This window comes from Ranitomeya variabilis, chromosome 3, assembly GCF_051348905.1.
Source record: "Ranitomeya variabilis isolate aRanVar5 chromosome 3, aRanVar5.hap1, whole genome shotgun sequence".
NCBI classification, from domain to species: Eukaryota; Metazoa; Chordata; class Amphibia; order Anura; family Dendrobatidae; genus Ranitomeya; species Ranitomeya variabilis.
Window position 1 is genome coordinate 160504490 of NC_135234.1, and position 16433 is coordinate 160520922.

General features: G+C 41.7%; 1 protein-coding gene across 1 annotated transcript in view; it reads right to left on the reverse strand.

Moving 5' to 3' along the window:
- OTC (ornithine transcarbamylase) overlaps positions 1-12658 on the reverse strand; it is an 87552-nt gene extending 74894 nt beyond the window's left edge. Inside the window, exon 1 of the mRNA XM_077299471.1 lies at positions 12536-12658. Coding sequence (XP_077155586.1) covers positions 12536-12609 — 74 coding nt within the window. The 5' untranslated portion in view covers positions 12610-12658. The remainder of the gene's footprint in view (positions 1-12535) is intronic.
- Positions 12659-16433: the final 3775 nt, after the last annotated feature.

Genomic DNA, 16433 nt, shown 5'->3' on the forward strand with positions numbered 1-16433 from the left:
AAACCTGCCCTGAGTTATGTTGGGGGTGTGTTCTTTTTCCCTTAAGGCTGAGTCACACATAACGATATCGTTGCAACATCACGCTTTTGGTGACGTAGCAACGATCCCGCTAACGATCTCGTTATGTGTGACAGTGACCAACGATCAGACCCCTGCTGGGAGATCGTTGGTCGATGGGAATGACAGGACCTTTTTTTGGTCACTGATCACCCGCTGTCATCGCTGGATCGGCGTGTGTGACGCCGATCCAGCGATGTGTTCACTTGTAACCAGGGTAAATATCGGGTTACTATACTAAGCGCAGGGCCGCGCTTAGTAACCCGATATTTACCCTGGTTACCATTGTAAAAGTAAAAAAAACCCAAAACACTACATACTCACATTCTGATGTCTGTCACGTCCCCCGCCGGCGTCCACAGGGTTAAAACTGCTTTCGGCAAGAGCACTGCTAATATGCACGCGCTGCTGCCGAGAGCTTCCCTGCACTGACTGTGTCAGCGCCGGCTGTAAAGCAGAGCACAGCGGTGACGTCACCGCTGTTACGGCCGACGCTGACACATTCAGTGCAGGGAAGCTCTCGGCAGCAGCACGTGCATATTAGCAGTGCTCTTGCCGAAAGCAGTTTTAACCCTGTGGACGCCGGCGGGGGACGTGACAGACATCAGAATGTATGTAGTGTTTTTTTTTTTTACTTTTACAATGGTAACCAGGGTAAATATCGGGTTACTAAGCGCGGCCCTGTACTTAGTAACCCAATGTTTACCCTGGTTACCCGGGTGCTGCAGGGGGACTTCGGCATCGTTGAAGACAGTTTCAACGATGCCGAAGTCGTTCCCCTGATCGTTCGTCGCTGGAGAGAGCTGTCTGTATGACAGCTCCCCAGCGACCACACAACGACTTACCAACGATCACGGCCAGGTCGTATTGCTGGTCGTGATCGTTGGTAAGTCGTTTAGTGTAACGCTACCTTTAGGCTGCCGTCACACTAGCAGTATTTGGTCAGTATTTTACATCAGTATTTGTAAGCCAAAACCAGCAGTGGGCGATAAATGCAGAAGTGGTGCATATATTTCTATTATACTTTTCCTCTATTTGTTCCACTCCTGGTTTTGGCTTACAAATACTGATGTAAAATACTGACCAAATACTGCTAGTGTGACGGATGCCTTAGAGTTGCTGCCTGCTTATGATTAGGCAACATTGTACAGAAATAAGAAAAAAATACCTGGATCTGATAACACCGACTTGGACTTAACAAAAGTTAACTTATTAGGTATTAAATACTTTGTTTGCTAATATCTCTGCAACGGAAAGGTGAAATTATAAAACAAAGAAAAAATTGTATTTCACTCTGCAGCTGTTATTGCATTGTATGTCCAGTCCAACAGTGAAAATTTGGTTAAAGGTCCTTTTTAAGCCTTTAGAAATTGAATGACTATTAAAACCCGGCGTGCTCTGAGCTAGAGTGTTTGGCAAGGAGCCTGGATTTTCTACTGTTACTATAGTCTCAAGATGAAGATAAAGCAGGATTGCACATTGCTGACACAGTGACATTGTGTTCACTTACATGGCACATGACAAATTATATTATTTAAGTTTGACTTGGAGGAATTAAGTTTATGAAAAACAAGAAGGTATTCATCTTCATAGTCATATGAAATATTATTCATTATGAACATTATATTAAATAAAGCAATTACTTATACCTTAACTAGCTCCCATACACATCAATGCTTGACTAAGCTGAAAGTCCACGTGTTATCTATAGTATGGGGAAAGCTGAGTAATAATGATTGTATAATAAAAGGTGAAGAAATTAAAACAGTCCAAACCCTTTCATTCCCAACGTCACATGGCAGGGAAGAGTTATTATATCGGCGGGCTAGGACAACTTTCACATAATATTTAGGTTACTGAATCTTCTGTTTAATATTCTTTTTATGAAAGTTTACATGAAGAGTTGTATTAAATGGATTTATATAAGTATTCGGTTTGCATTACATGGGCACTACGGGCAGTTTTCAACATAAGTGCCAGACTAAGAACACTGCCCAGAGCCAGCATCGGGAGCATTTGTATTGACAACATACTATGCTGAATTAGTGTGGCTCCTTCACGGGCACCACATTGCTGCATGGAAGAAAGGCCTGGCATTTTATTTCTGTATTATGCTACGAAAACTTGATGGCTAGTAGAACTAATGGAATTCAACATAGTAGTGGAAGATACATCCCCTAGGATAGAAGGCACTCAACAAGCTACTGGGAAAAAGCCAATGATCTACCTGAGTATGATCAATGCTCATGACGTGCCAGGATCAAAGCCATGAGTACTTTTTGGTGTTGAAATTGCTTGGTCAAAAGGGAAGATCAAAGCCAAACTGGACTGAACAGGACACGACTTACTCGGAATTAGGGAATGAAGATGGACTAAATCTGGACATTTCCAGTAATACGAACATTGGGTCTACTATTCTGGCAACGATATTTAAAAAAAAAACGGTGTCGGAACAATAGAAGGAACAATGCAAAGAGGAAGACCAGCAATCCAATAGCTTGATACTATCAAGATAATGGCAGATAAGACCCTGGTGGACCTATCTAGGTTTACACAAGATCGAGCTGAAGGCCGTTAAATAAAATAATAATAATTACAAAAGGGAACATAAACAAGATGCAGTATTCCCAAAATACACGTGGACAAGCTGTGTGCCTGAAAATAAAATAAACTGCAACAAAATAAAAATAATTGAGTGTAGCATTCTTTTTACATCTGAATTGGAACCTCCATTGCAGAAATATTGAAGGAAAATTTGAAGGATAAGCTAATCAAAATTACTGGATAAGGTAAAGTGGCAACTGTTATATCTAAATATAAATGGTGAAAACAGAGAATAAGTAATTTTTATTTATTAAGCTTTGCTTATATCATACTCTAACTTTACTGACATTATCATCACTGGGTCCATTGGGGCTCACAATCTAAATTCCCTATCAGTATGTCTTTGGAGTGTGGAAGGAAACACGTGGAGAACATACAAACTCCTTGCAGATGTTGTCCTTGGTGGGATTTGAACCCAGGACCCTAATGCTGCAAAGCAACAGTGCTAACTACTGAGCCACCGTGCTGCCCATGTAAGGTTAGGGATGGCAAGTTGGATGACAATACAAGATGTAGGCATTATAGCATGTTTTCTTTCACCAGGCATAGACAATGATTCCGTTTGTTTTGTAATGACAGTTCCTTAACTGCCCGCTATTGGTGGAAACTTTGGTGTTCATGGGGTGATGAGCTGTGTTGGTTTGGAGCCAGACATAGCATTTATCTTGGTGGACAAAAAGTTAAATTTTGTTCTCATCTGACCACATTACCTTCCTCCATGCATATGGGGAGTCCCCCACATGACTTTTGGCAAACTCAAAGCCTTACAATTTTTGTGTGTAAGTAAAGGCTTTTTTCTGTTCACTCTTCCATTAAGGCCACCTCCAGGGCCAGTTTTAGACAAAGTGGGGACCTGGGCAAAAGTTTAAAGTGGGGCCCCAAATGCTCACATATTGCACCATCACACAGAAACATTTATTTTGTATTTACATGCGTTGAGTTCAGGCTGTTAAACGAGTGTGATCGACAATATTAGTTCAACAATTGTTTCCCAGCCTCTTTACTCCAGCTTTGGAAGAATGATGGGTACAGCAAGTCCTCAGTACAGTATAATGCAGGTCACATATAGTACATATAGTATACTGGACTGACCATGGTCCTTGATAGAGTATAATGCATCCCCCTCACAGTGTAATGCTGGCTCATCAGACTATAATGCAGCTCCATACACACAGTATAAGGCAGCCCCCCCACACAGTATAACTCAGCTCTCCTCACAAACACACACAGTATAGTTCAGCCCCACACACACAGTATAATGCAGCCTCCCCACACACAGTATACTGCAGCAACTCCCCCCCACACACAGTATAATGCATCCTCCGCCACACACAGTATAATGCAGTCCTCACCCACACACAGTATAATTCAGCCTCCCACACACAGTATAGTGCAGCCTCACCACACACTGTATAATGCAGCTCCCCACACACAGTATAGTGCAGCCCCCACACCATATAATGCAGCCCCACACACACAGTATAATGCAGTCCCCCACACACAGTATAATGCAGCCCCCCACACACATAGTATAGTGTTGCCTCACTGCACAAGTATAATGAAGCCTCCACACAGTATAGTGCAGCTCACCCACACACAGTATACTGCAGTCCCCCCAAACACAGTACAATGCAGCCCACACACACAGTATAATGCAGCCCACACACAGACACAGTATAGTGCAGCCCCCCACACAGAGTATAATGTAGCCACCACAAACACAGTATAGTGCAGCCCCCACAAACACAGAATAGTGCAGCCCCCAACACACTATAATGCATACACACTATAATGCATATATACGCGCACAATACTTACCTCTCCTCCTTGTTCCTCTACTGCTCTGGCTTCTGCTGAGCATCTCATCAGCTCCACTGCTGGCACACACTGTGTCACAAGCAGAGGGGGAGTGATGGCATAGGGAGCGTCATCTGACCTTCTCTCCTCCATCACTGCTTCCAACTGTATCTGCATCTATTATGCCGATAAGTTGAATGCACTATGGGGGAGCTGTGTTGGGCCCCTCTTACTCATGGGCCCCATAGCGGCTGCATGGTATGCCGCTATTAGTGGCATACCACTGGCTAGGGGCCCCTGGAGGAGAGGGGGCCCTAGGAAGCTGCCTGGTGTGCCTGCCCTTAACGCCGACCCTGACCAACTCTATGGAGTTTACGGCTTATTGTGATCATATGGACAGATTCTCTGGTCTCAGCTTGGGTACTCTGCTGCATCTTCAGGGTTACCTTTGGTCTCTGCACTGCCTTCCTGATAAATGCCCCCCTTACCCGGGCTAAGAATTTGATGAGCGGCCCTCTCTTGGCAGGTTTGTTGTAGTACCATTTTCTTTCAATTTGATCATAAGGAATTTGATAGTGCTTTTGGGCATCATCAGATATTTTGATTTTTTTTATAACCCAGACTTGTACTTGTCAACAACTTTGTCCCTGACTTTTTTGGAGATTTCCATGCTCTTCATGGTGTTGTTTGGTTAGTGGTGCCTCTCGCTTAATGCTGTGGCAGCCTCTGTGACCTTTCAGAAAAGATGTGTATATTGACAGACCATGTGACACTTAGGTTGCACACAGGTGAGCTTCCTTTCACTAAGCATGTGACTTATGAAGATAATTGCTTGCACCAGAAATTTTTCAGGGCTACATTGCAAAATGGGTGAATACATATGTACGTGCCAATTGTTAGTTATTTGATCCCATAAATTTAATTTATGCCTACATTTTTCTCATTTCTCATTTCATGAACTTACATAATTTAGTGCTGATGCATCACACACAAATCAGATAACAAAAATATTTAAACACCGGTTGTCATGTAACAAAATAGGTAAAAATACAAGGGGGTAAATACTTTCAACACGTCACTATATATACACTGTATATACACATATATATAGAGTGGGGACAATAAGTATTTGATACACTGCCAATTTTGCAAGTTTTCCCACCTGCAAAGTATGGAGAGGTCTGTAATTTTTATCATAGGTACACTTCAACTGTAGGAGACAGAATCTAAAAATACAATCAGAAAATCACATTGTACAATTTTTAAATAATTAAATTGCATTTTATTGCATGAAATACCGTATATACTCGAGTATAAGCCGAGATTTTCAGCCCAAATTTTTGGGCTGAAAGTGCCCCTCTCGGCTTATACTCGAGTCACGGTCGGCGGCAGGGTCGGCGGGTGAGGGGGAGAGGGCGCTGAGGCATACTTACCTGCTTCCGGGTCTCCTGGCGCTGTCCCTGCAGTCCCACGGTCTCTGGGTGCCGCAGCTCTTCCCCTGTTCAGCGGTCACGTGGGACCGCTCATTAGAGAAATTAATATGGACTCCACTCCCATAGGGGTGGAGCCGCATATTCATTTCTCTAATGAGCGGTAACGATGACCGCTGATAGAAGAAGAGGCTGCGGCACCGAAGACCAGCTGTCTGGGGGAAGGAGCCGGGAGCAGGTAAGTATTACATATTCACCTGTCCGCGTTCCACACGCCGGGCGCCGCTCCATCTTCCCGGCGTCTCTCCGCACTGACTGTGCAGGTCAGAGGGCGCGATGACGCATATAGTGTGCGCGCCGCCCTGTGCCTGATCAGTCAGTGCAGAGAGACGCCGGGACGGGACGCTGAGGAGCTGCAAGCAAGAGAGGTGAGTATGTCATTTTTCTTTTATTGCAGCAGCAGCAGCAGCAATGGCACAGCTTTCTATGGTACATCTATGGGGCAATAATGAACGGTGCAGAGCACTATATGGCACAGCTATGGGGCAATAATGAACGGTGCAGAGAACTATATGGCACAGCTATGGGGCAATAAGGAACGGTGCAGAGCACTATATGGCACAGCTATGGGGCAATAATGAACGGTGCAGAGCACTATATGGCACAGCTATGGGGCAATAATGAACGGTGCAGAGCACTATATGGCACAGCTTTCTATGGTACAGCTACAGGGCAATAATGAACGGTGCAGAGCACTATATGGCACAGCTATGGGGATATAATGAACGGTATGGAGCATCTATTTTTATTTTTGAAATTCACCAGTAGCTGCTGCATTTTCCACCCTAGGCTTATACTCGAGTCAATAAGTTTTCCCAGTTTTTTGTGGCAAAATTAGGGGGGTCGGCTTATACTCGGGTCGGCTTATACTCGAGTATATACGGTAAGTTAGTTTTTCTTTAAAGCGAACCTGTCAGCAGGATTGTACTCAGTAAACTACAGACAGTGTCCGCTCGGCGCCGTTACACTGATTAAAATGATACCTTGGTTGATGAAATCCGTCTTCTGGTTATTTAATCTTTATTTTCAGTTTTGAGTTAATGATATGCGCGTGCTCCTGGCGGCCTGTGGGGGGGTCTTTATGTGGTGATCTGATTAGCTATTCATACTGAAGACTGCTGACAGGTCACTGATCCCTCACTGACCTGCACCTTAATTTACATACTACATAGAATATTGTGTGGAAAAAATTAACATTCATCACGCCGGCACCTGCATTGCAGCAAGGTAATTTCTTTTTCTCCACACAATACTATATGGCTAAATCATAAATGAATATTTGCATATTAGCCATTGTATCATGCAGGGCCACCAGCGCCTGCATGATAAATATTCATTTTGTTTTCCACACAATATTCAATGCAGTATGGAAAATAAGGGGCAGATCACTGAGAGATCAGTGACCTGTCATAAGCCATCCGTATGAATGGCTAAGCAAAGCACTACATGAAGACCCCCCCCCCCCCCTCAGGCCACCCTCTAGCACGAAAATCTCATTAACTGAAAGCTGCAAATAAAGATTAAACAACAACCACAAGACGGATTTCATCACCCAAGGTATCATTTTAATCAGCATAACAGCACCGACCTTACAGTGTGTGTAGGTTACTGTGCACAATCCTGCTGACAGGTTTACTTTAAGAAGCTATCATGCTCAGTAATCAGTAACAATCCCAAAAAGAAGGTGACATGATCCAGACCGAGTTTTGAGTCCTGTCTTCCCTTTTCCTGGTCTGATCGTGTCAGGGGTTAACTTTTCTCAGCCTCAGTCTGGTCTCAGGTTTGCTATTTATCTCTGCTGCATCCTGCAGGCGGTGTCAGTTATAACTTCTGCCTATGGCATGAGTAGCTGACTGGTTATATCCTGATTTGTCCTGCTGCGATTCCTAACTGTGCCTGTGTCTGCTCATTCCCCTTTCCCCTGTTCCGACTCAGTGTTTTCCCTTCGTGTTTGGACTCTCTGGTACTTGACTTTATCTCTGACCTGACTCTGTCTTTTGCTCCTGGTACTTCTTCCATCTGGTATTGACGCTCTGTCGCGTCTCTGACTCTGAGTTGATTTTTCCCTTTGTACTACGTTACTCTCCTGGTTTTGATGCGGCTTGTTTGACTACCCTGTTGCCACCTGGTGGTGGCCTCGCAGCACTGCAGGTCTGCTCTGGCAAGTGTTGCAGTGTTCCCTCCACTCTACTGCCATCTAGTGGAGCATGCATCTACCTGCTTAGCTGCGGCGTGACAGAAGGAAGAATTGAAAGCATTTAAAGAGACCAGGATGGATTAACACAGAACCTAAACGCTTGCTAAAAAGGAAAAAACAAATGTGTAGGCAGTGGAGCTGCTGAGGAGACGCAGAGACCACAACAGCATCTGGTCTCTGAACCAAAACAGAGAGGCAAATCAGTGAGTACATGGTGGCCATTATACTGAAGGACTTTAGGGTGTGTATTATACTGTATGGGGGCTACATTATACTGTATGGGGGCTACATTATACTATATGGGGGCTGCATTATACCATATGGAACTGCATTATGATATAAGGGGCTGCATTATACCACATGGGGCAGCATTATACATATGTGGGCTTTATTATACTATATGGAGTGTGTATTATACTATACAGGAGCTCCATTAAATTATATGGGGGCTGCAGTATACTATACGGGGTGTGCATTATACTATATGGGGTGTATTATACTATATGGGGCCTGCATTATGTATATGGAGTCCGTAAACTATTCAAGAAAAATCTGCGCGCCAAGAGGCAAATATCGTTCTGTCACTCCCGAGTCTCTCTGTATGGCTAAGCAGTACTGTACAGCCACATATGTGGTATTTCTACATTCAGAAGAAATTGTGGGACAAATTTTGATGCCGTTTTTACCAATTTCTCAGTGTGAAAATGTAAAATCTGGGGCTAAATTTTTTTGTGTGGTTGAAATGTAATTATTTTTTCTTCACAGCACAATGGTATAAAATTATGTGACACAACTGTGGTGTCGATATGATCACTGAACTCATAGATTAATTCACCAAGAGGTGTATTTTGCAAAATGCGGTTAATTCAGAGGAGTTCTGCTATTTTGGCACCTCAGGGGCTCTCCCAGTGTGTCATGCCACCCGGAAACCATAACAGTAAAATCTGCACTATAATATGGCGCTCCTTCCCTCCTATCCCTTGTACTGTGACTGAAAAGTGTTTACCGTTTACATGTAGGCGCACTTCGGTGAAATTTTTACAACAAACGTCCATTTTTTCCTATTAATAATTATAATAATAATAATAATAATTTTTATTTATATAGCGCCAACATATTCCGCAGCGCTTTACAACTTATAGAGGGGACTTGTACAGACAATAGACATTACAGCATAACAGAAATCACAGTTCAAAACAGATACCAGGAGGAATGAGGGCCCTGCTCGCAAGCTTACAAACTATGAGGAAAAGGGGAGACACGAGAGGTGGATGGTAACAATTGCTTTAGTTATTTGGACCAGCCATAGTGTAAGGCTCGGGTGTTCATGTAAAGCTGCATGAACCAGTTAACTGCTTAAGTATGTAGCAGTACAGACACAGAGTGCTATTAACTGCATAAAGTAGATCCATACAAAGAAAAACAATGGAGTACAAGTCCATCAGTATACAAATGCAAATTTATTAATTACTGAATTAACAACAATAAAAAACATGTAGTGTAGTTCACATACTAAATTTAGTTGGTTCAGACAGAGAAAACCAGGTAGCACAGACCAAAACCCGATGTGGAACCCAGCTGATGCCATATACAAACATAAACTGCATAATGCCAAAGTAAATAGGTATAGAACCGGGGATATAGTGCAACCGTATGGGAAGATTACTAAGCCCTGTACACAAGCTGCTAAATCATTCCATCCACAATCAATCCCACCCCAGGTTCTTACCCATATGCTGGCATCAGGAAGGATCCACACCGGTGCCCCAACACGCGTTTCGCGTCGGCTTCGTCAGCATAAAGTGTATGAGAACATGATGCGAGGAACCTGATTATGTTTTTTTTTTTATTTTTATTTTTTAATAGGCCACACAGGGATAGTTAGGTTAATGCGTTGAGGCGGTAGGCCAGTCTGAACAAATGAGATTTTAGGGCACGCTTAAAACTGTGGGGATTGGGGATTAATCGTATTAACCTAGGTAGTGCATTCCAAAGAATCGGCGCAGCACGTGTAAAGTCTTGGAGACGGGAGTGGGAGGTTCTGATTATTGAGGATGCTAACCTGAGGTCATTAGCGGAGCGGAGGGCACGGGTAGGGTGGTAGACTGAGACCAGAGAGGAGATGTAGGGTGGTGCTGAGCCATGGAATGCTTTGTGGATGAGGGTAGTAGTTTTGTACTGGATTCTGGAGTGGATGGGTAGCCAGTGTAATGACTGGCACAAGGTAGAGGCATCGGTGTAACGGTTGGTGAGGAATATGATCCTGGCAGCAGCATTCAGGACAGATTGGAGAGGGAGAGTTATTAGCCCTTAGAAAAATTAAAACTTGGTGATAAACAACATTTTAGTGGTAAAAATGTAACTATTCTTTCTTTATCACTCAATAGTATAAAAATGTGTGAGGAACAGATGATCACTGCACCCTAGATGAATTCATTGGGGAGTGTAGTTTGTAAAATGAGGTCATGTATGGGGGGACTCTTCTGTTCTGGCACCTCAGGAGCTCTGCCTATGTGACATGGCACCCTCAAACTATCTCAGCAAAATCTGAACTCCAATATGGAATTTCTTCCCTTCTGAACTTTGCACTGTACCTCAAAAGTAGTTTTTGACCAGGTATGGGATACTCAGGAGAAATTGCACAACACATTTTGGGGTCCATTTTCTCCTGCTATCCTTGTGAAAGTGAAAAAATTGGGTCTAAAACAACAGTTTCGTGGGAAAAAAAATTATTTCATTTTCACAGAGTAACGTTGTAAAATTCTGTGAACCACCTGGGGGTTCAAGGTGCTCACTACACATCTAGATACATTCCTTGAGAAGTCTAGTTTTGAAAATGTGGTCATTTCTTGGGATTTTACACTGTTTAGGCACACCTGGGGCTCTCCAAACACAACATGTCAACTGCACACAATTCCATCAAAGTCTGTGTTCCAAAATGTCGGTCCTTCCTTTCTGAGCTGTGCAGCCAAACAGAAGTTTTTCACCAAATATGGAGTATTGCCGTACACAGGATAAAAAGGACAACATATTGTATGGTGCAATTTCTCCTTTTACCCTTATGAAAATGCAAAATATTGGCTAAAAAACTCTTTTGTGGGAAAAATGTGATTTTTTTATTTTCACGACTCAATGTTATAAACTTCTGAAAAGCATTTGGGGGTTGAATGTGCTCACTACACATCTAGATAAGTTCCCTGAGCTATCTACTTTCCAAAATGGTGTCACTTGTGGGGGGTTTCACTGTTTAGGCACATCAGGGGCTCTCAAAACGCGGCATGGCATCCGCTAATTATTACAGCAAATTTTGCATTCTAAAAGTCAAATTGCGCTCCTTCCCTTCCGAGCCCTGCCATGTGCCCAAACAGTTGTTTCTTCCACAAATGGGGTATCAGCATGCTCATGAGAAATTGTACAACAAATTTTGGGGTCCATTTTTTCCTTTTTGTGAAGAAAAGTTAAATGCTCATTTTTCCTTCCACATTCAAAAAACTACTGTGAAGCAACTGAAGGGTTAATAAACTTCTTAAATGTGGTTTTGAGCACCTTGAGGGGTGTAGTTTTTAGGATGGTGTCAGTTTGGGGTATTTTCTATCATATAGACCCCTGAAAATCACTTCAAAAGTAATGTGGTCCCTAAAAAAACAGTTTTGTAAATTCTGTTGAAGAAATGATAAATCACTTTTAACCCTTATAACTTCCTAACAAAAAAAAAGGTTTCAAAAATTGTGCTTATGTAAAGTAGACATGTGGAAAATGTTTTTTATTAATTATTTTGTGTGACATAGCTCTCTAATGTAATGGCATACAAATTAAAAGTTTGAAAATTGCTAAATTTTACAAATCTTCACCAAATGTCCTTTTTTTGCCACAAATAAACACAAGTCATATCGAAGAAATTTTACCACTATCATGAAGTACAATATCAGAATCAGTGGGATCCGTTGAAGTGTTCCACAGTTATTACCTTTGACACTGGTAAGAATTGTAAAATTTGGCTTGGTCATGAAGGGGCAAACAGCCTTGGGGCGTACAGGGGTTAATACAGAAAACCAAAAGAGCAGCCATATAATCCAGAGAAATGGGTGCAAAACGTTTTCTAAGTTTATTAGCCAGATGAAACCGTGTACAAAGTGAAAAATTAGAGGCAGCAATCCAAGGATAAAAGGTGAAAACTGTATGGATCTTTGTTCACCTAGAATGCACAATGAAGCTTTTCTCAAGCACAGAACGTAGTGTTGTGGGTGAAAAAAGGCTCACACCGTTCTGAGCTTTTATCTTTGCAGTGCTGCCGATACTTTATATTTTTAATTACATTATTATGTAGATTGAATGAAATATTGGAAAAAAGAAGGTCCATTACAATCACAAAAATGTCATCGTAACTTACTGTAAATTACGAACAAGGAGTCTGTTGCTTTGTCCCCAGGCAGCACTGAGTAAGGTCCTCAGGTGGTATAGCATGTTACCTGTGGTCTAATACAAGGCTGTATGAACTGTGGATGTGTACAGGCCATTGATGTTTTTATAAAACCTACAGTGATTTCCCAATTGATCAAAGGGTCACCTCACTGCCGGCCTATGTGTGCACAGTCAGGTTCACCTTGTGTAATATTTAACGTCTTTGGAACAGTTTGGGATGGATTTTGCTGTAACCTGAGTTTCAAGTAAATTTACGTTAAAAGCTTTTTAATTAGTTTGATATTCAGTATCACACTACTACCAATGATCCAGTAAAAATGTGATCAGAAGTGGCTACTAGAGCAGAATGATTTGTCTCCTGAGATTGGACAATTTACACGATTATGCACTGTCTGCTAGACACCAACCAAGTAATGTTTAATCAGTGTGTGTCTACATGCAGTGTAAATAAGGAGTAGCTTTATTTTTAGTATATTAATAGTTATTGTGAGTCATTAAAAATCGCACACCTGCAATCATCTGAAATCAATGTGGAAAAACATGGCCACGCTCTTGAGATAGCTGCCTATGAAGCGTTCATTTGGCTGGAAGCTTTCTATTTAAGGATGATGGACTGTGCTGTCGTGTTCCCATTTCTTAAGACACCAATCGCATTATGTGTATTGTATGGTGTGAATAATGTCTTGCGTCTTTGTATAAATCATGATGTAACACATAACCTTTTAAAATTAGTTCGGTTCGGATCAGTGAACGTCCCGATGTTTGCCGAACATGTTGGCAGAACGTGTTCGACGAACATACTCGAACCACATTGACTTTAATGGGAAGGAAAACCAAATGCATAAGCAACACCTTCAGGGACTCAAAAAAGCTGCCAAAACAGCTAAAATTAGGGGCAGACACCAGGAAAAGTGGCATTAATTGACCCATCAATTGCACTATAAATAAATCATTTAAATTTTTTTTATGTGGGTTCCCCTGCATTTTTTAAAACCAGCGAAGCAAAACTGACAGCTGCGTAGCTGGTGTAGCACATCAGAGGAGAGAGAAATGGGCCCCCCCCATGGTACCTCTGGAGTTGCTGGACCCTCCTGCATCCCCTGGTCCTGTCCTCAAGCCGTCAGTGTCTTCTTCCGGGAAGAAAATGGCAGGCACATGTGCAGTGCGCCCGCGGAGATGCCGGCACCTGGCAGCAATTAGAAATTTGTCCTATTGGTTCATTTTGTCACTATGATAGGGTTTATCACAGTGATCAAAATAAATTAAAAAAAGTAAATCAAACCCCCTTTATCACCCTCTTAGTTAGGTAAAAATAGTAAATAAAAATAGTATTTATTTCCATTTTTCTGTTAGGGTTAGGATTGGGGCTAGATTTGGGGCTAGGGTTTTGGTTGGGGTTATGGTTGTAATTATGGTTAGGGTTGGGTAATGGGTGTTTTATGGTTAGGGTTGGGATTAGGTTTAAGGGTGTGTTGGGGTTAGGGTTGGAGTTAGAATTGGGGGGGTTCCACTGTTTAGGTACATCAGGGGGTCGCCAAACATGATATGGTGCCACATTTTTTGGCCAAATCTTGTGCTAAGCATCTCATGTGTTTTTTCATAGATTTCACAAGCCATTAAGCTATTCACATTTCATGTATCGCACATTTCCTTGCTTTAGTATAGTTGAGTGCAGCCACTGACCAGTTTCAGGAAAGCTCTAGTCGGTGAGTGAGCAGCTCCTCCAGACTCAGGAGACAGCTGCTCACCAGACTAAGTGTGATATCTAGGACACCATCCAGAATGCTGACAGGGAGAATATTACAAACTGCCAGCATTCTGCAGCCTAGGTACACACACAGATTATACAGAAAGCCCGGACAACCCCTTTAATGAATCAGCCCCCATATGCGTAAACCAGCTTAAAGGGTTGTTCACCACAATAACCCTTGTTAATGTCCCATGTTAGGCACACTGATGTAATAGAAGGAGTTCCCCATATGCAACCTCTCATCTGGATGCCAACAAGGAGCCACTTTGCTACACTCCACATGTCCACTTTAATGGCCAACATATAAGGCTATGTTCACATTGTGTTTTACCGTGGCTCTGTTGGGCTCACGTCTGAAGTCTTGGAGACCACCTATCAGTGACTCTATCTGCATGATTACAGTCAATTTCATTATTAGCATATAAGCCGGAATCCCGTTGCTTCACATGTAAGCCCTGATGAAGCCACTGATGTAAGTGCTAAATCCAATGTGAACTCTGCTTAATACCACATTCCTGGTTATTAAAAGCAAGATTAATTAAAATTCTCCCCAAAATTCAAGAATTAACACAGAAAAAAAGGCAAGAGTATTTACCTGCCCAGGTCACAGAACTAATGCATCAGGATGAAGAAAACCCATGTAATAAAGATGGCGGCAACACAAATGCAAAATATGGATGAGACAACCAATCACAACCTACTAATTCATGGAGGGGGTGATTGCTTGGTATTAATATTGTACACAAAAAAGGCTAAAAATCTATATAATAAACATGAGGTATCACTCAATATTTTAGCCAAAACACGCAAGCTCGCAACCCTCGTCAAGTGTCCTCATACTTTTCAGTCCCTACACTAATGTTAAAAGCAAAGCCACTGAAGGAGGAATTAAAATATCCCCAAAAATTCAAGAATTGTTTTCCTGCAGAAGCAGGAAAAATGTGTGGCTGTCCATGGCTTCCCCCCAAATTTTTACAGCTGAATGCTTGGACTTAGTGATGCTGAACAAGCAGAAAACCGCTAATCACTACGCTAGCTTTTTTAATGTGAATTTGTCTTCCATACACAGCTCCATAAATATCACAAAATAAAAGTACTGAACATTTAATATGAAATAATTTCTAAAAATAGAGTTGAATTTTTAGATTTCAGCGGAGTTCTCCAAAGAATCCACAAATGCATGTGTATATCGATCTCTAACTTTTTTTGCGTTATATTGCTTAGCTATACCCATTTTATCTGGTTAGCCACACAATATACGACACTAAATGTCCTATACTGCACATCCTGGTGGTATGAAATAACTCCTCCATGTGGCAATTTCTTCTCTAGTGCTCACATAAAACAAGTCCCTCAGGACCAATTTACTGAAGCCAGCAGTACATGAGGAAATTCAATACATTGAACATATTTATTGTCAGTCTCTTGCGCTCTGCAGAAGTACTACATTCTATTTCTTCACATTTGTTAAATAGTTTTTCAAAGTATTTGGACTGGGGCTTATACGTCTGTAATGATCCAATTCACAGTGCTTTCCCTCGTGTAACTATTTTTAAGTCTGTGGTTCTGCTAGAGATACCTGAGTGGCATAACTGGCAGTTGCACAGTTAATCAATGGAGGACTTATGGAATAATGTGGATTCTAGTGGTGGGACCTCCCAAAAAATAGCTTTGCATTTAAGGCAAATATATATATATATATATATATATATATATATATATATATATATATATATATATATATATATGTACATATATATACAATATATATATATACAATATATATACAATATATATATGTATATATATATTCCTTCAAAAAGAACCTGAAGACCCACCTCTTCCGACAAGCCTACAACCTGCAGTAACCACCGATCGACCAAACCGCTGCATGACCAGCTCTACCCTCACCTACTGTATTCTCACCCATCCCTTATAGATTGTGAGCCTTCGCGGGCAGGGTCCTCTCTCCTACTGTACCAGTTATGACTTGTATTGTTCAAGATTATTGTACTTGTTTTTATTATGTACACCCCTCCTCACTTGTAAAGCGCCATGGAATAAATGGCGCTATAACAATAAATAATAATAATAATAATATATATATATATATATA